This window comes from Ahaetulla prasina, chromosome 2, assembly GCF_028640845.1.
Source record: "Ahaetulla prasina isolate Xishuangbanna chromosome 2, ASM2864084v1, whole genome shotgun sequence".
Classification (NCBI taxonomy): domain Eukaryota; kingdom Metazoa; phylum Chordata; class Lepidosauria; order Squamata; family Colubridae; genus Ahaetulla; species Ahaetulla prasina.
In genome coordinates, this window is record NC_080540.1 from 21531662 (window position 1) to 21557801 (window position 26140).

At 41.3% G+C, this 26140-nt stretch overlaps 1 protein-coding gene across 1 annotated transcript; it reads left to right on the forward strand.

Annotated features, from left to right (window-relative positions):
• The first annotated feature begins 4159 nt into the window (after positions 1–4159).
• LOC131193741 (probable peptidyl-tRNA hydrolase 2) lies at positions 4160–21036 on the forward strand. Its single transcript, XM_058174259.1, has 6 exons — positions 4160–4300; positions 4402–4476; positions 10357–10458; positions 12051–12148; positions 14601–14715; positions 18696–21036. The coding sequence occupies exons 1-6, from the start codon at positions 4205–4207 to the stop codon at positions 18783–18785; spliced, it is 576 nt and encodes a 191-aa protein (XP_058030242.1). The 5' UTR covers positions 4160–4204; the 3' UTR covers positions 18786–21036.
• The last annotated feature ends 5104 nt before the right edge of the window (positions 21037–26140 follow it).

Sequence of the window (26140 nt, forward strand, 5' to 3'; positions counted from 1 at the left end):
TTTGGATGCTTGACAACTGACTCATATTTATGATGGTTGCAGTGACAGGCAAAGTTCATGGGGAAGCCAGGTTCACCGAACAACCATGATACACTAACTTACCAACTGCAGCGATTCACTTAACAAAGGTGGCAAGCAAAGTCGTAAAATGGGGCCAAACTCAACACATTTCTCACTTAGCAACATAAATTTGGGGCTCAATTGGGGTAGTACATTGAGGATTACCCGTATATGCAATTAATGGTTACTTTAAAGCAGGGGTCTCCAACCTTGGCAACTTTAAGCCTGGCGGACTTCAACTCCCAGAATTCCCCAGCCATGGGGATGCTGCAATGGTTGTAAGTGTAAAAAACGGTCATGTCACTTTTTTTCAGTGCTGTTGTAACTTTGAATGGTCACTAAATGAACCGTTGTAAATCAAGGACTACCTGTACAATTCCACCATTTGTCCAAATTCCTATCCAGAAAAAGCAAGATGCAAAAGTAGGTATGGGATTCTAAAAGAAAGTGGGTGAGCAATGGGAAGGGAAAAAAAACCCTGCTAATAATTGTCCAGTGATTGAGGGAAGAAAAACCGGGCCAGGATAGCTCAGGCTGTTAGAAGCCTGTTATTAGAACACAGCAGCCTGCAATTACTGCAGGTTCAAGCCCGGCCCGAGGTTGACTCAGCCTTCCACCCTTTATAAGGTAGGCAAAATGAGGACCCAGATTGTTGTGGGGGCAATAAGTTGGCTTTGTAAAAATATACAAATAGAATGAGACTATTGCCTTATACACTGTAAGCCGCCCTGAATCTTCGGAGAAGGGCGGGATATAAATGTAAACAAAAAAAAAATGTAGAGTGACTGTGAGAGGGACAGCAGTTGTTCCTAGTATACACATTCAGCCACTTCTGGTCACTCAACCCCACTCTCCCTGGAATGTGGTAAGCAGCCGATTTACTGGAGTCATGAAAGACACGGCCACTTCATCTTCTGCCCCATCACTTAAATTCTCCCTCTGGGCCAAGTAACAATCTGGTTAGTTAGTACCTAAGTAATGGTTTGTTCCTTTCGTGCCATCCAGAAAGAACATATTTCTCAGCAACAAGGACTGATAAGTGATGGTTACTTCTTAGCTGCTCTCTCCTTCTCTGATACTTCATCGTATGCTCATCCTCTCCCTTTGGCAATGCAGCAGAATTGGGATTTAGCACGGATATCCAAAGGAAATGAAAAATCTCCTTGCCTTCTGCCTGCTCAGCTTCTCAGTTTGAAGTGGGAGAGGAAATAAATGAACAATATGCAGAAGCTAACAGACTCAAGATCCATCCCACCACTAAAAGATTCTAACAGCAAAGAATGCAATGACAAAACAGTTAAAGCAAACCTCTTCAACATTTTCTTTGGCTCAGTTTTTGTTAACACCGATAACACATATCCGACATTCCACAAACGTACCAGCAATGAATATGACGACTTAACTCATATAGATTTCACAGAAGATAACGTTAGAAAAGCTCTTCATAACTTAAAACCATCGCTATCTATCTAATAACAGAGTTGGAAGGGACCTTGGAGGTCTTCTAGTCCAACCTCCTGCTCACGAAGGAAACCTTATACCATTTCAGACAATTGGCTGTCCAATCTCTTCTTAAAAACTTCCAGTGTTGTTGGAGCACACACAGCTTCTGGAGGCAAGTTGTTCCACTGATTAATTGCTCTAAATATCAGGAAATTTCTTCTTAGTTCTAGGCTGCTTCTCTCCTTGATTGGTTTCTATCCATTGCTTCTTACTCTGCCTTCAGATGTTTTGGAGAATAGATTGACCCACTCTGCTTTGTGGCAGTCCCTTATATATTGGAACATTGCTATCATGCTACCTCTAGTCCTTCTTTTTATTAAACTAGAATAGCCAATTCCAGCAAGTGTTCTTCATGTTTTAGACTCCTAACCATCTTTGTTGTTCTTCTTTGCATTCTTTCTAGAGTCTCAACATCTTTTTTACATCGTAAAAAAGCTGACCAAAGCTGGATGCAGTATTCCGAGTGTGGTCTTACCAAGGCATTATAAAGTGGTATTTTCACGTGATCTTGATTCTATCCCTATTAACAAGCCTAGGATTGCTTTGGCTTTTTTGGCAGCAGCTGCACACTGCTGGCTCATATTTAAAGGACTCCAAGATCCCTCTTACAGAGCATTCCCCCACCCCCCTCTTGCTTCTATTACTATTACCCAGAATGGCAGCTCTGGAGGGAGGGAGGGAGTGAAGAAACTGGCTGTCCATTCTATGCCCCTTCATTTCAGAAAGTCCATAATAAATCATTTTGGCGATCCATAGTTCAAGGATCACCATTTGCTCAGTTGAAATATTTTTCATTTGCACAGCATATGAAACCATAGGCTGACCACAAGGGATGGATTTATTTTATTTATTTCGTCAAGCATTTATTTTATGACAGATACAAGTGTAAACATAATTATAAATACATGTAAAGGATACGAATAAAAGAAAACAATAGGACAGGGACAGTAGGTACGCTGGGGCGCTTATGCACCATGGTAAACCATGCTTAGAATAGAATAGAATAGAATAGAATAGAATAGAATAGAATAGAATAGAATAGAATAGAATAGAATAGAATAGAATTTTTTATTGGCCAAGTGTGATTGGACACACAAGGAATTAGTCTTGGTGCATATGCTCTCAGTGTACATAAAAGAAAAAATACCTTCATCAAGGTATTTAATGATAGTCATAGGGTACAAATTTAACACTTAATGATACAGCACTTAATGATAGTCATAAGCAACAATTAAGCAATCAGGAAACAACATCAGTATAAACTGTAAGGATACAAGCAAGAAAGTTACATTTATAAGTGGAAGGAAATGAGTGATGGGAACGATGAGAAGATTAATAGTAGTGCAGATTTAGTAAATAGTTTGACAGTGTTGAGGGAATTATTTCTTTAGCAGAGTGATGGTGTTTGGGGAAAAACCTGTTCTTGTGTCTAGTTGTTCTGGTGTGCAGTGCTCTATAGCGTCGTTTTGAGGGTAGGAGTTGAAACAGTTTATGTCCAGGATGTGAGGGATCTATAAATATTTTCACGGCCCTCTTCTTGATTCGTGCAGTATACAGGTCCTCAATGGAAGGCAAGTTGGTAGCAATTATTTTTTCTGCAGTTCTAATTATCCTCTGAAGTCTGTGTCTTTCTTGTTGGGTTGCAGAACCAAACCAGACAGTTATAGAGGTGCAGATGACAGACTCAATAATTCCTCTGTAGAACTGGATCAGCAGCTCCTTGGGCAGTTTGAGCTTTCTGAGTTGGCGCAGAAAGAACTATTTATTTCTTATACAGCATGCTAAATAAAATGCGGAAGGTTAAGATCACAGAACATAGCAGTTTCTTGCACAAATTCAGCTTCTCTATACAGCTATACTAATAACACAGTTATTAGTGTGAAAATATTTGCAGATCCCTCGCATCCTGGACATAAACTGTTTCAACTCCTACCCTCAAAACGACGCTATAGAGCACTGCACACCAGAACAACTAGACACAAGAACAGTTTTTTCCCGAAGGCCATCACTCTGCTAAACAAATAATTCCCTCAACACTGTCAGACTATTTACTGAATCTGCACTACTATTAATCGTTTCATAGTTCCCATCACCAATCTCTTTCCACTTATGACTGTATGACTATAACTTGTTGCTGGCAATCCTTATGATTTATATTGCTATATTGATCATCAATTGTGTTGTAAATGTTGTACCTTGATGAAGGTATCTTTTCTTTTATGTACACTGAGAGCATATGCACCAAGACAAATTCCTTGTGTGTCCAATCACACTTGGCCAATAAAATTCTATTCTATTCTATTCTATTACTACTAACAGCCACCTTGATGTGATGGTTAAGGCTACCTTAACCTTTATAGGATAGCGGCACTTCAGAGAGCCTTTATTTTTCAGATACATTGGACTACAACCCCCACAATTCTCAGCAGAAAAGGTCCTGCTCCTAAAAATCCACGTGGAACCCGAAACCATTATAAAAGCCAGCCCGCGCTCCGCCACGGGCGCAGGTAATAGCTGTCATCCAAGGAACAGGCAGGGCTATTGGTCACAGAGCGATGACGAAAGGAGCAGGCATCGTTTCATTGGTCGAGAAACGAGAGAAGTGGCCAATAGGTGGGCAGAGCGCCGGCAGCTGTAAGGAATGGAGTCGCAATCGCCCGATTCGGACGCGAGCGTCGATGAGTCTCTCTTTGCTCTCTTGCTGGACCTGGGGATTCCCGAGGCTGCAGCGCGGAGGGTGGGTCGCCTTTATCAGTGGATCGGGATCCGGCGCGGGTTGGGATCCATTCCGTCTGGTTTATTTCTAACCCCCCCCCCCTTCTCTTTTCTTGCCTCCAGGCTCTAGCGCTCACCGGAGGTCATTCTGCAGAAGCGGCGGCGCAGCTTTATTTCAGTAGCGGTCTCGATTCCCAGGTATCTGCTTTTGCGATCTTGAGTTCCGTTTCTGATCTAGTTAAAGATCGGTTTCTGGCCTAGCTCCTTTTTAAATTATTTTTTTATGTATGCACCATCAGGCTGGGGCTTAAAACGCGACCATCAGCAAGCCTGCCTGACAAACGACTTGACAGTGTTTTGGATAATGATCAAATGCTTTTTTTATTTACGCCCTGATTTGCTACCCAGAGGCAGAAGTATTTTTCCTTCGGGAGATGATAGATCTAAAAGGATTCACATATTTGTAGGGATATTAAAAGCTCCTGAATTGCAAGCCTATAATGGAATGGAGGAGGGGGAAAACCTATGTATTGGTGCATTTACAGAATTCTATGGGTGTTAATAGAATAGAATAGAATTTTTTATTGGCCAAGTGTGATTGGACACACAAGGAATTTGTCTTGGTGCATATGTTCTCAGTGTACATAAAAGAAAAGATACCTTCATCAAGGTACAACACTTACAACACTTTATGATAGTCATAGGGTACAAATTTAACACTGAATGATACACTTAATGATAGTCATAGGCTACAATTATGCAATCAGGAAACTATCAGTATAAATCGTAAGGATACAAGCAACAAAGTTACAGTCATAAGTGGAAGGAGATGGGTGATGGGAACGATGAGAAGATTAATGGTAGTGCAGATTTAGTAAATAGTTTGACAGTATTGAGGGAATTATTTCTTTAGCAGAGTGATGGTGTTCGGGGGGGAAAAACCTGTTCTTGTGTCTAGTTGTTCCGGTGTGCACTGCTCTATAGCATCGTTTTGAGGGTAGGAGTTGAAACAGTTTATGTCCAGGATGTGAGGAATCTGTAAATATTTTCACAGCCCTCTTTTTGGTTTGTGCAGTATACAGGTTCTCAGTGGAAGGCAGGTTGGTAGCAATTGTTTTTTTCTGCAGTTGTAATTATCCTCTGAAGTCTGTGTCTGTCTTGTTGGGTTGCAGAACCAAAACAGACAGTTATAGAGGTTTGTAGTAGGATTTTGTAGTAGCAAAGCAGCAAAAGTCTAGTGGAACCTGAAATATATTTATTATAGTATCAGATTTTCTGATAAAGTTGATGTTACTCCAAGCCACTCTTAATTTTAAAAAAGCTATCACTATCCCTGTGTTGCTTTATTTGAAAAATAAATAAATAATAGAAAACACTTTAACTTGTATCCAGCTTAGAATTCATTTGCTTGGAGCAGCATGAAGCAAATAAATAAAGTGTACTAAAGCATGTGTCCACTAGTCTATCCTACATTTTAAGTATTCTTATAATTATCTAAATTTCTTCAAAGGATTATGAATCACCCAAGTGCTTATGATGTATATTGAAGAATATATGGATGATGCTGTTTGCTAGTGATGAAAACATGTTTCTTAGATGCTAGAAGTAGAATGATTTGAAATGTAGTTCAAGGCTTCAGTTGCATACATATTCTGATTAAAGGGCTATATCATTGTACATGCATATTTACATAACACAGAGAGATTTAAACTTAGTTTAAATGCCAAAATTCAGTCTTGCTTCTACCAGGAAATCTGTGGCCTCTGAATTTTTCAGAATGTAACCTAGTTTTCTACAGAAGCAAAGCTATCTATGTGCAATTATTCCAAACCAATTCAGGATTCAGCAATACCAAGGCCTTGGTTTAAAAAACGGACATAGGAATTACACATTCCTTGAGAATTATCTGTTCTTCCTGAAATGGCAGAAAATACTTCTCCCTGGCCCAGGAAATATTTATGATTTGGAATAATTATACTGATGGACTGTAATCATACAGTCCATGCAGCAAATACTAGTGTAATGTCTGTAATATATATGTTTCAAGCAGTTAATGTACATATCATATGTGCTGCACTCTTGCAGCCTGTGTGATTACAGTCTCTCAATATAATTGTATGATTTTACGTACATATGTATGGTTTTTGTTAATATGTACAAACCTGTCCACAACTCCAACCTAGAAGGTCTCTGAAGTTGGGAGAAGGCATGCTGTAAACTAACCCTTTCCCATCTTCCCCCAACTTCCGCTTGCATAATGTTCACTGTTTAGTTGTGTAGTGACTATGTAGGGTATATATTGTAATGATTGAGAATAGAATAGGATTAGGATTAGGATTAGAATTAGAATAGAATAGAATAGAATAGAATAGAATAGAATAGAATAGAATTTTTTATTGGGCAAGTGTGATTGAACACACAAGGAATTTGTCTTGGTGCATATGCTCTCATGTACATAAAAGAAAAGTTACATTCATCAAGAATCATAAGGTACAACACTTATTGATAGTCATAGGGTACAAATAAGCAATCAGGAAACAATATTGATATAAATTGTAAGGATAAAATTGTAAGGATAAGTGGAAGGAGATGGGTGATGGGAATGATGAGAAGATTAATAGTAGTGCAGACTTAGTAAATAGTTTGGCAGTGTTGAGGGAATTATTTGTTTAGCAGAGTGATGGCGTTCACGGAAAAACTGTTCTTGTGTCTAGTTATTCTGGTGTGCAGTGCTCTGTAGCATTGTTTTGAGGGTAGGAGTTGAAATAGTTTATGTCCAGAATGTGGGGGGTCTGTAAATGTTTTCACAGCCCTCTTTTTGACTCGTGCAGTATACAGGTCCGCAGGTTGGTAGCAATTATTTTTTCTGCAGTTCTAATTATCCTCTGAAGTCTGTGTCTGTCTTGTTGGGTTGCAGAACCAGACTCAATAATTCCTCTGTAGAACTGTATCAGCAGCTCCTTGGGCAGTTTGAGCTTTCTGAGTTGGCGCAGAAAGAGCATTCTTTGTTGTGCTTTTTTGATGATGTTTTTGATGTTAGCTGTCCATTTTAGATCTTGCGAAATAGTAGAACCCAGAAATTTGAAGGTCTCTACTGTTGATACTGTGTTGTGTAGTACTGTAAGAGATGGTAGTATAGGAGGGTTTCTCCTAAAGTCCACCACCATTTCTACGTTTTGAGTGTGTTCAGTTCCAGATTGTTCTGGTCGCACCATGAGGCTAGTTGTTCAACCTCCCGTCTGTATGCGGATTCATCATTGTCTTGAATGAGACTGATCACTGTTGTGTCATCTGCGAACTTCAGTAGTTTAACAGATGAATTGTTACAATCATTGGTATACAGAGAGAAGAGAAGTGGGGAGAGCACACAGCCTTGTGGGGGTGCTAATTGTACAGGTATCTGATGTGATTCTGCTTAGCTTCACCTACTACTTCCTAACAAACAGGAATGTCTGGAATTAAACACAAAAGTGATCACAAACCAGGGGTGAAATCTAAAAATTTTCCCTACCGGTTCTGTGGGCATGGCTTAATTGGTGGCCGTGGCTTGATGGTCAGATGGCTGGGTGGGCGTGGCCAATAACAATAAATAATAAAAATAATAAACAAAGTATAAAAAAACAATAAGAGGTACCAAAAACCAACTTTCACACTTTACACATACACAACACAACACAACACAACTGACTCATGCACAGTGTAAAAGCAGCTGTACTTCACACTTCACACAGCCACAAAAAGCTCAAAGCCAACTTTCACACTTTACACACACACAACACAACACAACACAACTGACTCACACACAATGTAAAAGCAGCTGTACTTCACACTTCACACAGCCACAAAAAGCTCAAAATCAACTTTCACACTTTACACACACACAACACAACTGACACACACACACAAAATACCACATACAGCTTTCTGAGATTTTGTGTGTTTGTGTAGTTAGAGTGAAACACTCCAGAAACACACCAAATCTCAGAAAGCTGCACAAATATTTTATTTTATTATTAAGGTTTGTGGACTTCAATTCCCAGAGTTCCTCAGCCAGCCAAGCCAGCCAGCATTAATCACTCAGTGATGAAATAGATTAGCTAAGTTAGATTAGTTCTGTCTGGTGCTGAAAATGAAACTGGGGCTTTCCGGCTGGGAAAAAAGCCATGAGGTTGATCAGTAATCAGGTAAGTGTCTTAGACTCTCTTAAAAGGAGGTTTTCTACATGTTTTCTACAGAAAACATGTTTTTAAGGTTCTGCTGATGAGGAACTCAGGTGAGATCCCCAGAGTAGCCTTTAATTTTTTTTTTAAGTTTAAAGGCTCTGCCGATATCAGCTGAGGGGCGGGATCCTCAAAGGCTTTTTTTTACTTTTAAATGCATGTTTCAGCTGAAGCAAAACCTTCTTTTAAAAGTAAAAAAAAACCCTCTGCTGATGGTGGGGCTCAGCAGAGGCAGAGGGGGTGGGGCCAGGGATTTTTGCTACCAGTCCTCCAAACCAGCAGCCGCCATCGCTACCGGATCGCACGAGCCGGTCCGATCCGGGAGCATTTCACCCCTGTCACAAACCATTAATGGATTAGAGGGGGAGACCATATGAACAGGTTATGAACATAACCTGTTCATCGGTAGAGGAATTTTTCTACTGTGGTGTATGAGATTAATAACACTGTAGTAGTGCCATCTGTTTCGCTGATGGGTAGGGCGGAATACAGGTAGTCCTCGACTTACAACAGTTCATTTAGTAACCATTCAAAAGTACAACAGCACTGAAAAAAAAGTGACATCATTTTTCACACATACAACCACTGCAGCAGCCTGTTGGTCACATGATCAAAATTCAGATGCTAGGCAACTGACTCATGTTTATGATGGCTGCACCTTCCCAGGGTCAGGTGATCACATTTCACAACTTTCTGACGAAGAAGGTCAATGGGGAAGCCAGATTCACTTAAGAACTGTGATGTTAGCTTAACAGCTGCAGTGATTCAGTTAACAACCATGGCAAGAAAGAAAGGTCATAAAATGGGGCAAAACTCACTTAACCACTGTCATGCTTTGCAACAGAAATTTTGGGCTCAATTGTCATAGTGAAGGATTACCTGTACTTCCAATTGTTCTTTTAAGGAACTCAAAGTAGTGTCCATAGTTACTTTTGTTCCTCTGCACATTATCCCACTGATCTATGAGGCCACAGGGCCTCTGTGGCTCAGACTGCTAATGCAGTCTGTTATTAACAGCAGCTGCCTGCAATTACTGCAGATTCTAGTCCCACCAGGCCCAAGGTTGTCTCAGCCTTCCATCCTTTATAAGGTAGGTAAAATGAGGACCCAGATTGTTGGGGGCAATAAGTTGACTTTGTATATAAATATACAAATAGGATGGAGACTATTGCTAACATAGTGTAAGCCGCCCTGAGTCTTCGGAGAAGGGCGGGATATAAATGCAAATAAAAAAAGACAAAGAGCTGGTGATTGGCCAAGGATTATCCTGTGAACTTCATCAATGATCAAAGGTTTAAACTTGGGTGTCCCCAGTCATAGTCTGACACTTTAATATTTTTTCAGAGTATAAAACGCACCTTTTTCCCCCAAAAAAGAGAGTGAAAATCTGGATGCGTCTTATACTCCAAATGTACCCCTGCCCAGCTTCTCAAACAGAGATTTCAGAGACTGAAAAAAGCATCAGAAACAAAGTTTCAGAAAAGAAGCTCCCAAACAGAGCTTCAGAAAAGAAGCTCCCAAACAGAGCTTCAGAAAAGGAACTCCCAAACAGAGCTTCAAAGCCTTTTTTTCTGAAGCTCTGTTTCGGAGGCTTTCAGAGGCAGAAAAAAGTTTTTTCTGAAACAGAATTTCAGAGGCAGAAAAAAAAGCAAGGCACAGAGCTCACAACCAAGGAACCTGTTTGCTAAAATTCACCTCTGGAAACAGCTGATTGGGGGTATTCTGGGAGGCTGATCTACCTGGCAATCAGCCTTTTTCTTATTTTCCTCCCCAACAACTAAGGTGCGTCTTATACGCCGAAAAATATGATACTTTATTACAACAGAAAACTTTATTACGGTCAAACTCTCTTTTCCAGGATGAAGATGAGGCACAGGGCAGTGATGTCAATCTTCTCCCAAGCAGACACCACAAGATGGTCTTTGTGGTAAACATGGAACTCTCCATGGGAACTGGAAAGGTAAAGTCTCTTCAGGGTATTATTGTCTTCTAGCCTTTTAAACTGATATTAGTTTTTTATCTGATTTCATTATGAGGGGCTGATCCAAGGCTGAAACTAATAGTCAGCTGGAGGATCGTTCAATAACTTGAAAAGTTTTTGAAAAGCTTAGTTTATTTTCTTCTAATATGATAAATGTTAAAAACTATGGCTGAGTAACAAGTGTGAATAATGGATTACTTAAGTCCTCCAAGTACAGGCAATCCCCAGCACTCAAACTGCCCAAACTCCACACTGAGATTGTCCAATTTAAAAACAAACAGGCTGCTTATTACTAAAAATGGCAGACCTCATTGTCTTTTTTTCTAGCACTGAAGCTATGTAGTGCTTTCAGGAACTACTGAAGTCACACGTTTTTTAATACACAGGTTGGTTTCAGCAGTTTCTGAAAACAATACGTGGCTTTGGTGGTTCATCAGCTCAAGAAAGGACAATGTTGTGTATCATTTTTGGTAATAACCCAGTCCATTTGTAAGTTCAGGTTGTCCTCGACTTACAACCACAACTGACTCCAAAATTTCCATTGCTAAGCAAGGCAGTTGTTAAGTGAATTTTGCCCCATTATACGATCTTTCTTGCCACAGTTGTTAAGTGAATCACAATTATAGATAAACCTCCCAAGTGTTTCAACAGCCTTCTAAAAGGATGCAAATGACCAGTTGTCTGCAAGGAATATGGATGAGAAGTGAAACATCTTCAAATAAAAACAAGGAGGTAACAAGTTGCCTCCTGAAAAAGCACCTTTGGGACAACCATGACCTGGGATGACTGAGAATCTCTACAGACGTTTAGCTATAGCATTTGGAATGAATAGTGAATACCCTTTGAATAGTGTGGGAGTAGGAATGGATTTCCAGAGGAAAAAAATAGCAGATTTTTTTCCAGGAGCACTACTCGGGTGACCCTGAGGACACTGATAAAACCTCCAAGTGCTTCAACGACCCTCTAAAAGGATGTAGATGACCAGCTGTCTACAAGGAATATAAACCCTTCCATCCCCCACTATCCTGTCAGAACTGAAGAAGCATCTTGGATGAGAAGCAAAATGTCTTCAAAGAAAAAAACTAAAGTCCAGTTGCCTCCTGAAAAAGCACCTTTGGGACAAATTCAGATTAATGACACACTTAGGGAATGGAACATCATCTTAATCCAGAACTGCCTGCATTGTTGATCCATGTTACAAGATGAATTTTGTCAGGATTTCTTAACTAGGCTCCTACCTATAACTTGCAGGTAATGAATGAAACCTTCCCTAGAGATATTGCAATAGCACTTAAAGTTATATACTGCCTCATAGTGCTTTATAGCCCTCTCTGGGCGGTTTACAATGTAAGCATTTTTTGTGTATTGCCCCCAATAATCTGGATCCTCATTTGACCAACCTTGGAAGGATGGAAGGCTGAATCAACCTTGAGCCGTGTCAGGATCAAACTGCAGACTGTGGGCTGAATTTGCCTGCAATATTGCAGTCTAATCACTGTGCCACCAGGGGCAGTAGAATTATTTCAGCAGAAGCAAGACAAACCCCTAATTTTGAATGTTTTCCTCCATAGATTGCTGCTCAGGTGGGGCATGCAGCAATTGGCTTGTTCCAGCTGATACATGAAAAGCCAAGTCAGAGGGGCATGATCAACCAATGGGATGAGCATGGGTAAGGAAATAAGATTTGGCTATCTTTTTCAGGATTCTGTTAAACTTAGTTACTTAATTATTTATAATTAAGAAGCCATTGAGATAGAAAAACGCCCACACAGCATGAACAAACGAGATGACACCTCCCGCCTACCAGCCATTTGGAAACCCGCCCTTATTGACAAACGAGTCCCTAACACGAGGAATGACACCAGACCCACACTCACAAGGTCCACACAGGATGTCACCACCGCACATCCACCCAGAAAGCAGACCCAAACCCACACTGATCATGAAGCACGACCAAGGACCAGAAGCCAGACCGCAGCTGCAACATTAGCCATTTCAAACCCCTCCAATCCATTCATGCAGCAGACTGACACCCACTATGAAGATGTAGCACGACCACAAAGCCAAACAACAGCTATGCAGCTCACCAGCTCAAATTCCCCTGCAGCACAGACTAGACTGAGCACAACCAAGCCCCCACCAACACAGGACACACCCCCAGCCAATCAGAGCACAGAAAAACCCCCATCCAATCAGAGCACAGCCAAGCTCCCACCCAATCAGTTCAAACCCCCACTAGCAGTTAAAAGGAAGAAACAGCTGCGATCACACATTGCTCCCAGAAGCACGAAGCTGAAGCCTGAAGATGATGAATGAGACTTCGTCGAAACGTCGCCAAGACACTTCCAATTTTACACGGGAGAAAACCCGAACAACCAAAGACCTCTCTCTCTCTCTCTCTCTCTCTCTCTCTCTCTCTATATATATATATATATATATATATATATATATACCGGATCAGGCAATCTGGTCCAAACCAGGAGCATTTCACCCCGGTATAAACCAGCGCTATATATATATATATATAGCGCTGGTTTATACCGGGGTGAAATGCTCCTGGTTTGGACCAGATTGCCTGATCCGGTAGCGATGGCGGCGGGTGGTTCGGAGAACTTGTAGCAAAAATCACTGCCCCCCTCCCGCCCATGCCCAGCTGAGCCATGCGATCATCAGAGGTTGTGGGTTTTTTTTACTTTTAAAAGCATTTTTTCTTCAGCTTAAGAGGTTGTAGAAAAAATGGTTTTAAAAGTAAAAAAAAAAAAAAGTTAGCCACGCCCATCCAGTCACATTACTCCCCCAAGCCACGCCCACAAAACTGGTAGTAAGAAATTTTACATTTCACCCCTGGTTTATACTCAAGTTTGCACAGGATGGAAAGCTTTTGTTTTCCAAACTACAACAGCTGGCTTCCCATAAGTTGCAGCTAAACCAAAAGCAAATAAACCACTTAGTGGCTTAGTGTGTTGCAGTAAACCACTAAACTGAATGAGCACCGTTTAGGATTAAGCAACTTAAATTTCCAAGTGGATAGGTACACGTGATGTGCTAAAGCTGATACCAAGGTAATAAAATAGAGTGTGTTAATTTAATACAATAGGCTATCTGATTGGGGAATTCTGGGAATTGAAGTCCACACATCTTAAAGTTGCTGAGGTTGGGAAACACTGCCGTAGGCTATAAAAAAAATCTTGGAAGTCCCTCCAAAATTTTCTGTCTCATTTATGCTAAACAAAATCAAGGAAGAGTTATTTTGAGTTTCTGTTGTTTGCTTCAATTCCTGGTCCATATCATCTTTTCTACAACGAATGGTTCATACCTTCCCCAAGGTCATCTCTTAATTCTTAGTTCTTTTATTTATATTATTTATTCCAAATTAGGGTGCAAACAAACCATAACGTTGGGCAATATGGTATTGTTTAGCTTCAAAAGTCTAGGCCAGAAACCCAAATCTGATTTTATTCGTAAGACATACAGTAATGCAGCTTGATTGGCCCTGGCTTAGTGTGTTGTATAAGTCCAGCTACTTTAGTTTGTAAGCCGTGATTTACAGCAGACAAGAGTTTGTGAACTAAGGTCTTGATAAAATTTGGTTCAGTGGGTTATAAGAGTTTTCAGGGTGGCATTTTTAACTTCTGTGATCTTTGTAGGACTGGTAAAGAAGGTAAGCTCCATTTGAAGGTGTCTCTTTTGGGATCTAAGGACCTTTCAGTAGGTCCTTAAATCAGCTTGACTCTTGGGAAAGGTGGTTTAAGAGATAAAAGGGCTTCTAGATGGTTTAAGCCCCAGATTTGCCTCTCCTGAGCCAGAGGTGATTTGAAGAGGGACAGATGTAGTGTAGGGATGATTTTCTTGGTTTGTTTACTGTGGTGGTTGATCCACACTACCTCATGCTCAGCCGTAAATCAACCTCTAAAACCCAGTTTACATGAAATACTCAAATCCACTTTTCTGGAAGATAATGGATGGGTTGGTTTTGCCAGTCAAAAGGTGTAGACTTCAGTACATACAAGGTTTCGTCCAGCTGCTTTTATAATTTGTTTTAGTTAGACTCATAGCCAAGCAGACAACATTTAGAGCGGCCTGATGGTCTTACAATGAAGTATGCTTTTTGCCCTTCTTAGTGCAAAGAAAGTTGTACTTCAGGGAGCCAACACGGACCAGTTGCTGGAACTGCACGCACTCGCCCTGAGTCTAGAATTGCCAACATACCTAGTGCAAGATGCCGGAAGGACACAGGTAAATTAGTTATTCGGGGGTGGGGTGGGATTGTATCTCCAAAAATGTCTCATCCTGAACCAAGCAAACCAAGCTGGCTCTTGCATTGTGAAGGGAGGGTTGGAATTCATGCCATAGTTTATGAGTCATGTGGACTGAGAACATTTTCAGAACCTGAGAGAAAAAAGCCTGAAACTTTTTACCTGTTTTATAAGAAAGTCTCTCTTGAGAAATGGAGCTAGTCCTCCACTTACAACCTATGGCTTAGCAACAGTTCCGAATTATGACAGACCCACCCCCCACCTCCAAAAGCTTCTTACAACCCAGTTCCAAAGTTACAACATCACGTGACTGCATTTTGGGTGCTAAGCAACTAGCCTGCATTTATGGTATCCCGTAGTCATGTGACCATAAGTTTACTTTTTCACAAAACACAGTGTTTACTTTTGATTTCCAGAAAAAAAAATACTCATTTCGAGCATTGAACTTATTTACCACCGCAAAACAAAAAAAAATTGCAAAATCAGGTTGGGTCACATGATGATCCGCTTTATGATCATCACATCTTACAACTGTGATTGCCAGATTCCATTGTGGTCATAAGTCGAGGACTACCTATATGTACAGGGCAATAGGTATAGAGCAATTGAAGATTTCTCCTGATCAGAGAAGTTTTGGCACTTACTTATCTAAAAGACGTATCGGCCATCTATCTTAAAAAAAACCACACAACTCTGGTTTTAAACAAGTCTGGTAAACTGCCCAAACTTAGAAACAAAAACCTGGCGCTTGGTTATTAGATATATTTCAGTTAAAAATTATTTGTAGGTCTTTAAATCGCTTTCTAGTGTAATTGATGGGATTTGGTGGCTCAGTGGCTAAGATGCCAAGCTTGTCGATTGAAAGGTTGGCAGTTCAGCGGTTCGAATCCCTAGCACCGTGTAACGGGGTGAGCTCCCATTACTTGTCCCAGCTTCTGCCAACCTAGCAGTTTGAAAGCACATAAAAAATGCAAGTAGAAAAATAGGGACCACCTTTGGTAGGAAGATAATAGCGTTCCATGTGCCTTTGGCGTTTAGTCATGCCGGTCACGTGACCACGGAGACTTCTTCGGACAGCGCTGGCTGTTTGGTTTTGAAACAGAGAGAGCACCGCCCCCTAGAGTCGGGAACGACTAGCACATATGTGCAAGGGGAACCTTTAGTGTAATTACTTCAGACCACAGCATTTTATTGATTGTTGAACAAGAATGAAAATCCAATAGTTCAACTCTTATTTATGCATCTGAAAGCAACTTTCTACTACAGTTGATACTAAAAACCAAATGTTTTCTCTACATGGGGTTCCCCTTGAAGAGCACCCAGAGGCTCCAGTTGGTCCAGAATGCGGCTGCACGGGTGATATAACATATAACATCTCTCCTGTGCAAGCTGCACTGGCTGCCTGTGGTCTTCCGGGTGCACTTCAAGGTGTTGGTTACCACCTTTAACGCGCTCCATGGCTTAGGACCGGGTTATTTACGGGACCGCCTACTGCTACCATTTGCCTCCCACCGACCCGTGCGTTCCCATAGGGAGGGCCTCCTCAGGGTGCCGTCAGCCAAACAATGTCGGCTGGCGGCCCCCAGGGGGAGGGCCTTCTCTGTGGGGGCTCCCCCCACAGGACTTCGGACAACTTCCTGACCTCCGGACCTTCCGCCGCGAGCTGAAGACGTATTTATTCTTCTGCACAGGACTGGCATAATTATTATAATTATTATAATTATTACTATTATTAATTTTAATGGGGTTTTTATGGTTTTAATGTATTTTAATTATGGGCCAAATTTAATAGGTTTTTTAATATTGGTTTTAATTGTATTTATTGTTGGTTTTATCTGGCTGTAAACCGCCCTGAGTCCTTCGGGAGAAGGGCAATATAGAAATTAAATTATTATTATTATTATTATTATTATTATTATTACTATTACTATTACTATTATTATTATTATTATTATTATTATTATTATTATTATTATTATTATTATTATTATTATTATTATTAAATGTGGAATGCAGCAGACTAGATTCCCAGGAGAGAACATTCCAGAGGAATAAGAGACAGCTGCAGTCCAGATATTTTGTGTGAGAAAAAGAGGGTGAAGACAGTCGCTCCCTAATAGTTCTCAGAATATATTATAGGTGCAGATAGTAGAATGCTTCAGTTTGGCAGGATTCTGTCTTAAGGTGTGGAACAATGAAGAATTCATCTTGGAAGAATCATCACGTGTCTTCCTTGGTTTTGGGGCCTGACACCAAATCTTAACATCAAGTTGTCTGTTTCCAGCCTTGAGATCCTTTGCCTGACAGTTAGAACAATCCATCAGTGGAATGATTTGCCTCCAGAAGTTCTGGATGCTCCAACACTGGAGTTTTTAAGAAGAGATTGGACAACCGCTGAGCAGGAAGTTGGATTAAGACCTCTAAGGTCCCTTCCAACTCTATTATTCTGTTATTTTGTCCCCCTCAAAAATGACAAAGTAAAGCAATACTTAAACAGAGCTGGATTTCGAAACTTTTTTTAAAAATTTCTTTTCACCTTGAAATACCATTGACTTCTTGAGGATATATGAATAAGCAACCGTGCTGAGGTAACTGATCTGGGTGTTTTTCCATTCCTTTCCCTCCCCAAATTTATCCACATTCATCAGCACTTGTAATGGAAGCACTGAAGAGCATTAAAATGGATTTCCGCTATTGGCCTCCTCTATCCCCTTTTACAGGGATATTTCAATAAAAATTGCATTACGTCCCCCAAATTCATTTATTTACGCACCTGTGTAAATCAGCCAAGTCATATCCCAAAGAGACTTTTTCCAAAAGGCAACTGGGCTTGTTTGGTGTTTTTTTTCCTTTGAAAATATTTCGCTTCTCATCCAAGAAACTTCTTCAGTTCTTCAGAAAACACTAAGAAAGCCCAGTTGCCTTTTGGAAAAAGCACTTTTAGGACAACCATGACATGGATGACTGAGAAGCTCCATAGACAATTCAGCCAAGTCATAGGTGGGTTTTTTTTGAATTTTTTTTTATACACAAACACATAATACATCAGTCATTCCTTCCATGTGACATCTCGGTGTTTTCTCCGTATCTTCGTCTTTTTGTTGTTTCTTCTGTCTTCATTCACACTTAATCTATTACAACATTTCTCCAAAAATACACTATTCTAATTATACCCTTCTCTTACATAACTATTAATTTGTTTATCTATATCTCTTTTCCAGCCAATGGTAAAATTGATCCCATATCTTGAAATATTCTGAATCCTCTCTTTAATTATCAAAGTTAATCTATTCATTTCCTGCACATTCTAAGATTTTTTTAATTACTTCTTCTAAAGGTATTTTCTCTACTTTCCAATTTTGCGCAAAAACAATCCTTGCAGCTGTGAAAACATGTATAATCAAATATTTACTTTACTAATTTTTTCTGGGAGGATACCCAATAGGAACAGCTCCAGTTTTAAAGCAATATGTTGTTGTATCATTTCTTCTAACCATTATCTTAATTTTATTTCAATAGTTTTTAGCTTCTGGGCATGTTTACTACATATGATACTAAGATCCTGGTAACTTTCCAACATTTAGCTGATTTATCTTTAAACATTTTTGCAGCCAAGTCATAGTTAAGGAATACTAGAGAAACCAGAGTCTCACAGCATCTACAGTGCTGAGCTAGAGCACAGTATGCTAAGAAAAGCCCATAAAGGAGACTGTAGGTTGAAATGAGGGATCCTTGGTGCTCTCTGAGCTTGGTTGTTTTCTTGCAGATGTTTCATGACCCAAACTAGATAACATTAATCAACATTCAGCACTGATGAGGGTTACCTAGTTTGGGTCATGAAACATCTGCAAGAAAACAACCAAGCTCAGAGAAGCGCTAAAAGAGAAGCTACAACTATTTTGAACTCTCATTCTTATTGCATGTATCCCTGATGAAAAATAAATACCCTTCTTTTCTTAGGTTCCAGCTGGGTCACAGACAGTCCTTGCCATCCTAGGAGAAGAAGAGCTGGTGAATCAGGTGACTGGGCAGCTAAAACTGCTGAACTGAGATGTTGTGAAAGTTTGGCTGTCTGTGGGATCCCAGGGGAGGAGGGGAGAGCCTAAGCCATCTCCTCCTCCGCCAACAACTCAAGAAACCACCCGAGCGGAACAGAAACCCCAAAAGGCAGCTGTCTTTTGTAAGAGGAGCTTTCTTCTAGACGACGGAAAGTGATCGTTCTCCTGATCCAGATTTCTAATGGACTCTCAAGTGGGTCTGTGGGAAAGTCAGACCCCCTTAATTCTTCACCATTTATAACCAAGCTGCTCTGTATAAGTAATGCTTAGGCGTTTTCAGTTAAGGGGAAACTGCACGGATCATCCAAGGTTGCCTTCCCCTCCTGATGCCCTTGAGATGTATTCCCATAATCCATTAACCCCAGTCAAGTGTGGTCAACCCCCCCCCCTCCATCTTCCCCAAGTGAGAAAGTGCAGGTTACTCTAGTACAGGGGTGTCCAAACTTGGTCCCTTTAAGACTTGTGGACTTCAACTCCCAGAGTTCCTCAGCCAGCTTTGCTGGCTGAGGGACTCTGGGAGTTGAAGTCCACAAGTCTTAAAGGGACCAAGTTTGGACACCCCTGCTCTAGTATATAAATTCTCACACCATTTGGATATCTTGTGCCAAGAGTATATCGCTCTCTTTTTTTTCCTGTGATGTGAAAAGGAACAAGTGTTGCAATCTTTGGAGAGCTTTATCTGCTAGGACTTCTCTTCAGTAGCCTCTGGAGAGCCAAAGGATGGTTGTTCCTGTTTAGAAGGCTGTAAACTTCTCTGTTTTAGCTAGCGTGTATTGTAATTGGTGCCGTCTGTTTGCATCTTATTTTTAACTTCCACAAGTGGGCTGTGTCTTGCTTTATATGACGTCCTTTGTGTCAATTTCCAAATGGCTTTGAAAAACTGGATTTTCAAAGCAACGCTAGTCCTGTTCAGACATTTCCCTTAACAAATAGCAGAATTAAATTGCAGTAGTCGTCATTGGGTGGGTGGGGGGGGAGTGCAGCAACATGAAGGTCTAGATTTCCCCCTTTTTTAATGTTTGTGTCTTTGTTCTCAAAGTATTAAGAACAAGAAAAAAGCCAAGATTATGTAGCAGGTCTGTGACAGTGTTTTTTTCTGTATCTTTGTTAAAAGTGGTAACATTTTCTGGGCTTTTTCCAATGTTGGTCCAATAATTCCTTTCTTTGCCAATATGCATAGATACCCCCCTCCCCAAGAGGGGAAATTCTAGATTTATGTGTTCTGATACTAGGAATGACTGGAGAATTTCAGAAAATTGCATAGTTTAGATTAGCTTTTTAAGGAATGGCTGATATTGATCAAGTAGCAACTAACGTGGGGTGTTCTGACATAGTTACAAGATTTGTTCTCTGGCAGAGTTCTTAAGAACCAGGCAATCTGAAATTTAATACTTGTCATTCCCCCCCCCCTCCCCCAGTTTGTAGAAAACCAAGGATTGTTTTTTTTTGTGTGTTTGTTAACTCCTCCAGCTATTAACTGTCAATACATGCTATGCATTTTGTGATGCCTCGCACCTTTTAGTGCATGCTGATGAAATAGTTGTGCGCAGATGATGAAATCTGTGCAATTTGCTGTACAAGTGGTTCGGAAAATAAGAGGGACAAAGCCTCTAAATCTAAGCTCCATTTGAATGACTTTTAAACCGTAAAGCAGTATCAGTGATTGGTGATGGATCAGCCAGAGGGAGCCCCAGGCATACTGGGGCATTGATGAATTTGCCTCCGCTTGCAATCAGATCAGTTTGAAGGCCAGACCATCTATTTGCTTACAGCAGCGGTTCTCAACCTGTGGGTCGGGACCCCATTGGGGGTCGAATGACGATTTGCCAGGGGTCGCCTAAGACCATCGGAAATATGGGAAGTATACTTGCAAGTTGAAAAATCGCGCTCCAATGGTTGACTCCACAAGCCAGCTGCAGGCTCTTCAAATCGCTAGCTGAATTCGGCTTCAGGCACGATGAATTAAAAAAGAGAGACATCTTTGCTCTGATGTCTCCCTCTCAAGCCAGCTGCAATCACTCCCAATCGCTAGCCTAATCTGGCTTCAGGCGCCATAAACTTAATAGGGGAGGAGTCTCCGCTTTAATGCCTCCGTCCTCAAGGCAATCGCAAGCAGTTCAGATCGCTAGCCAGTATGGCTTCAGGCGCGATAAATTCAAAACGAAAATAATTTTATGGTTGGGGTCACCACATCGTGGGGAATTGTATTAAAGGGGTCGCAGCACTATAAAGGTTGAGAACCATTAGCTTACAGGGTTAAGGCTGATTTTTTTTAAGGGGGGGCCTGCCTTTAAAACAGGGGTCTCCAACCTTGGTCCCTTTAAGACTTGTAGACTTCAACTCCCAGAGTCCTTCAGCCAGCAAAGCTGGCTGAGGAACTCTGGGAGTTGAAGTCCACAAGTCTTAAAGGGACCAAGGTTGGAGACCCCTGCTTTAAAACACACCATAATACTGTGATTTGGCCCACTACCTTGGCCTTCTTTCTTGAGTCATGCGGGAGTCTGAAGCTCTGGGGTGGGGGAGCTCCCTTTTTCTTTCCTCCAATAGCAATGTTAGTCTCTCTCTCTCTCTAGCTGTGCCATTGAAGTCAAGTATTTTGCCACACAATGACACATATTATTGGCAGGAGCCCACACTGCAGACCAACAGGGAAAGACAAAAAAAAAAAGCTGCAAGTAGGTTAAGGGCCTCTTGAAATAAAGACAACATGATGTTTATGGCTGAATCATAAACCACCCCCATGGTCTGGAGTGACTTGTAAGAGCAAGTCCTGGTAGTGGGGATGCAATTGACTTGAGTTTATGTAGCTACAAAGTAAAGAAACAAATTGCCTCGGCTATTTAGGGCCGGTGAAGCCAGGGAAAGGTGGCGGCCTATTCTCTTTGCTTTGCCTTTTATGTTCCAAAGCATTAAACTGGTTCAGGGAAGTACAAATAAGCTGCCGATTAGAAGAATGTAAAGACTGTGCAAAGGAAGGTGAGGAAAAATTAGTAACACTTACTCCAATCTAAAAGATTTGGCCGGTGACCCATTCATACTTTTCTTAGTAGCCAAGGTTACGAGAGTTTGTGGAATCTGATGTTTATGTGACCGGAAATCCCACTTAGATCAGTACAGCTTCCTTCCATACACACTCGAGCAGAACTGTGACGCTAGTAAAACTAGTCCTTCTCTCTTCATCGTTTCACAGCCTCTTCCTGTAAGACGAGGCCGAACTTAATCCTTTCCTCTTTAACACCAGGGTGGGGTGCAGGGACAGCACTACTACAGCCATCTCCCTTTATATTAGTAATATAAACATTAGCACTTTGGGAAATCAATGTAGCCGTTACTGTTTGGGGACTGCTAGCAGAGGTGACACTTCATAACCCCAATGTATGGGATTGCACTAGGTATAGCCGAGCAGTGGGTACCGTATAGCCAAGGAAATTGGAAGGAAGGCTGCACTCCAGATTGATGGATAAATCGGGTCACAACGTGCCCCTCCGAACACATATCTCACTACACTTGCAGAATGCTTGCTTTTGCTGGGGACTTCCATCTTTAGCCCTTAACCAAATTCAGCACAGCACGGCATAAATAATTTGAAATGTGTGTGAGCTTCCAGAAGTTACTGTAACACAACTGCAAATATCAAGAACTGTTTGGTTATTTAAAAAACAACAACATGCCTGCCCAGACTTGATGGATAGCATGTCTTGAAAGCTACCAGAGATGTGTGGTGCACTTAGGCAAAGTGATTAGTGGATTCTCAAGGCATAAATTTTATTCACTGCAGTAATAATTGCATTTGCCATGTGTATTTAACCAGAGTATAAATCCTATAGATCCAGATCTTTCCTGGTTACAAGGCCTAAATTCCACTCTGTACTCCAGGTTTAACATTCCTCGTCAGCTGGGCCTGGAAGAGAGGATTCTTTGAAGTTACAGTATGGAAATGGGCATCTTGAGCAGTCTGAAAAATAATGCTGGTAATGTTGTTTTGTCTTTTTCTATCTCCCCCCCCCACCCCGCACTTCCCAATGGGCTTTGTTCACACAGCACATTAGACTAAGGCGGGGCTAAACTCAGTTTTATCCAGGAGTGTCAAACTGGTGGCCCCCCAGGCTGGATGTGTCATGTGTAGGCCATGCCCACCCAGCTCTACAAATGGGAAAACACATTACTTGGCGGCAGCGTGATGCTACAAGTTTGACACCCGTGGTTTAGCTGGTTATATGAACCAGAACCATCATATTAAACTACAATCTGCTCAGAGTTTACTGTTTGAACAAGGCATGTGAACACAGTAATTATATCTTGTTAACCAAGGTCTAGGATGTTATCTGAACCCAGCCTTGATTTCCTTGGATGTCTGCCACAAGATAAAGAAGTTATTCACTGGTAGTGCTAGTCAGAAGGTATGTTATGTGCACACACCCAAGAACCAGTTTTCCCTTTTAAGCTAAGTATAGACTGAAAAGTTGCTTATTTTTGCTGTAGGAGGTTAAATCTTTTAACACATTTTTGCACCAAGGCCCAGATTGATTGTTTGATTTAGTAACAAAAAGATGCTCATATGGTCTTGGACTATGCATCTAAGCCAATCAGCATTAAAAAACCCCAGAAGGTATATAATAGTGGAGATGTAGGCCTACCCATGGGCAATGTTGCATGTAATTAAGTGGCATCTTTCCCCAGACCAAGGTAAGAGCATCCAGTAGCAGATTCTGGGGAAGAACTGAGTGCCTTGAGAACTACTTTCAGTGCCCTGGGATTGTACCCCATGTATCCAATTAGCTTGGCATGCTGGTGCTAACCAGGAAAAGGATTCCATTGATTTTATTTATTTACAGTAATCTTTGTATTGATTACTCAATATACACAAGACCGGTCAACATAAAAAACAAAAAAAAACACCATGCATATGCTTAATGTTAACAGTAGAAAGTATTTGTCAAGTTTATTTCTCACACAAAGTGACTCCAGGCAATATAACACACTGCAAACCAATTACAACAGAAATGGGAGAATGACACGACACAGCCCCATGAGCTCTATCCCCAGATGTTTTTTTTTTAAAAAAATACATGTTTCAAGGTAAAGGTCCCCAACCCCTGGGCTACATGCTGGGCCATGACACATTCAGTACTGGGCCACACGAACGGCAGGCTGGCATGTGTGCACGCGCGCGCACACAGCTCCACTTGTGCAAGCGGTGGGCTGACAGTCAAACTGTGTGCCATGTGCATTGGTCTGGCACTCACGTGAGTGCAGCTGTGCATGTTGACCTGCCACTCATACCACCCAGTTCCCCTCTTCCCCTCCCCCTTAGCTGGGCCACCAAGCCTCAAAGGTTCATGGCAGCCTTTTTTACGCAAAGCCTTAAGTCTAATGTCACCTCAAGAGGGATGATGTTGCAGAGGGTGGGGTGGACAAAACAAAAAGAAAAAAAAATCCCCTCCTACGTCCGATCAGACGGAATTCTTTTGCAGACAGGATCCGCAGCATCCCATCTTTCGATAGCCCCTTTGGGATGGGTAGATATAATTGGGAAGAGGCAGTCTCTGGCCCCATGCCAGGTCAAAAATCAGCATCTTGATTTGGAAGCAAACTGGTCATGAAAGTAGAGATGTAACACGTATTCCTCTTAGCAGCACACATAACTGCTGACGTCGCTGCATTTTGTACCAGTTCAATTAAAAATTTAGTTGTTGATGATCCACTAGTGGATTTCGAAAGGAAGATTTTTCTATCCCGTTCTGAATCACAGAAGATCTACGTGCACAAGCAAGTCATCAACTTAACAGCCATTCATTTAGTAACCATTCATTTTGTGACCAAAGTTACAGCAGCGCTGAAAAAAAGTGACACGTCCGGTTTTCAAGCATCCCACATGTTCAAAATTCGGGCGCTTGGCAACCGGCATTTGGTTGATGATTGCGTTGATCGCCATCTGCAACTTTCTCAGCTGGCTTTTGATAAGCAGTGACGACAGGGGAAGTCAGATTCACTTAACTGCATTGATTTGCTTAAGGAATGTGGCCAAAAAAAAAAAAAAATGAGGTGCAACGCATTTAACTGCCTTGCTCAGCAGCAGAAATTTTGGGCTCAATTGTGGTTGTAAGTCGAGGACTACCTGTACTCTAGAGCAGGGGTCTCCAACCTTGGTTCCTTTTAGACTTGTGGACTTCAACTTGTGGACCAAAGTTGGAGACCCCTGCTCTAGAGGGCAGCGCATTCCGTAATATGGTAACATATATGCATAGGTAGTTTTGACAAAATAAAGCGAAAGAACCTATTTAATGTGTTTTCTTGAACACTTTTTAAAAAGAGATTAGACATCCATTTGTCTGAAATGGTATAAGGCTTCCTGATTGAGCAGGTCTGATTGGAAGACCTTCCCAGGTCCCTTCCAACTCCTGTTATTCTTTCAAAATTATCTGGATCTGCTGCCCATAAAGACATTTCAGCCACCAGATGGCTCTCTTCTCTGCTGGGCCAGATACGGTCAACAGCTGTGCCAGTTTCCTGTTCCCCACATCCTGGCGGCAGCAGAGGCTCTCTTGCATTGTGGGTCTGAAATGGGAGGGAGGAACACGGCTGATGTGGGATTTTTTTAAAAAAAATATATAAAAAAAGGGAGGGGGAGCACAGTATCTCAGCCCTGCAGAAGGCAGGCTCTTAAGCATTTCCTGTGCTGATCCTAAGGCCACTACAGCCACCCATTTGTATATTCAGAGGCGTACCAAACAATACTGCTGTTTTAAGAGACATCAAACTCCATAAGCCCTTAAATCAAGAACTGCCGTACCTTCTTCTGATTTATAGAGGAAGGGGGGGTTGAAACATGATTACGCAAGGCTTTTAGCAGTTCCCCTCTCCCAAGTACCTCATCCCACACATAAAAACAGAAAAAAATGTTGATTTCATTTCTAGCTTTAAAAAGTAATCGTCAAAAACAAAAAAATGCCTTACACATATATTGCAATATTCATTCTCTCTCTCTCTCTGTATGTATGGATAGATAGATAGAAAGAAACTAGCAGACTTCAAGTATTTGGTTTTCTAGCCATTATTCTTTAAGACTGCCAACAGAAAATATATAAGGAAAGGCATGTATAGAGGAATGCCAATGCCTGCAGAGTATTAAGATGTGTTGGACTCTTTAAAGTTTCGATGCAAGTACATTCAGTGTGCCTGTGGTAACATAGTATTGAGGACACAACTATAAAGGGGACAGCAAACCCTAGAAAATGGCCGGCTGAGAAAATACAGCTTGCTATGCAGTAGCTTCCTGCCAGGCCTTTTTTCCTTCATGCTTACATTCTGTATTTTGGGGGAGCTACAACTTCGGCTTTTCTCCTG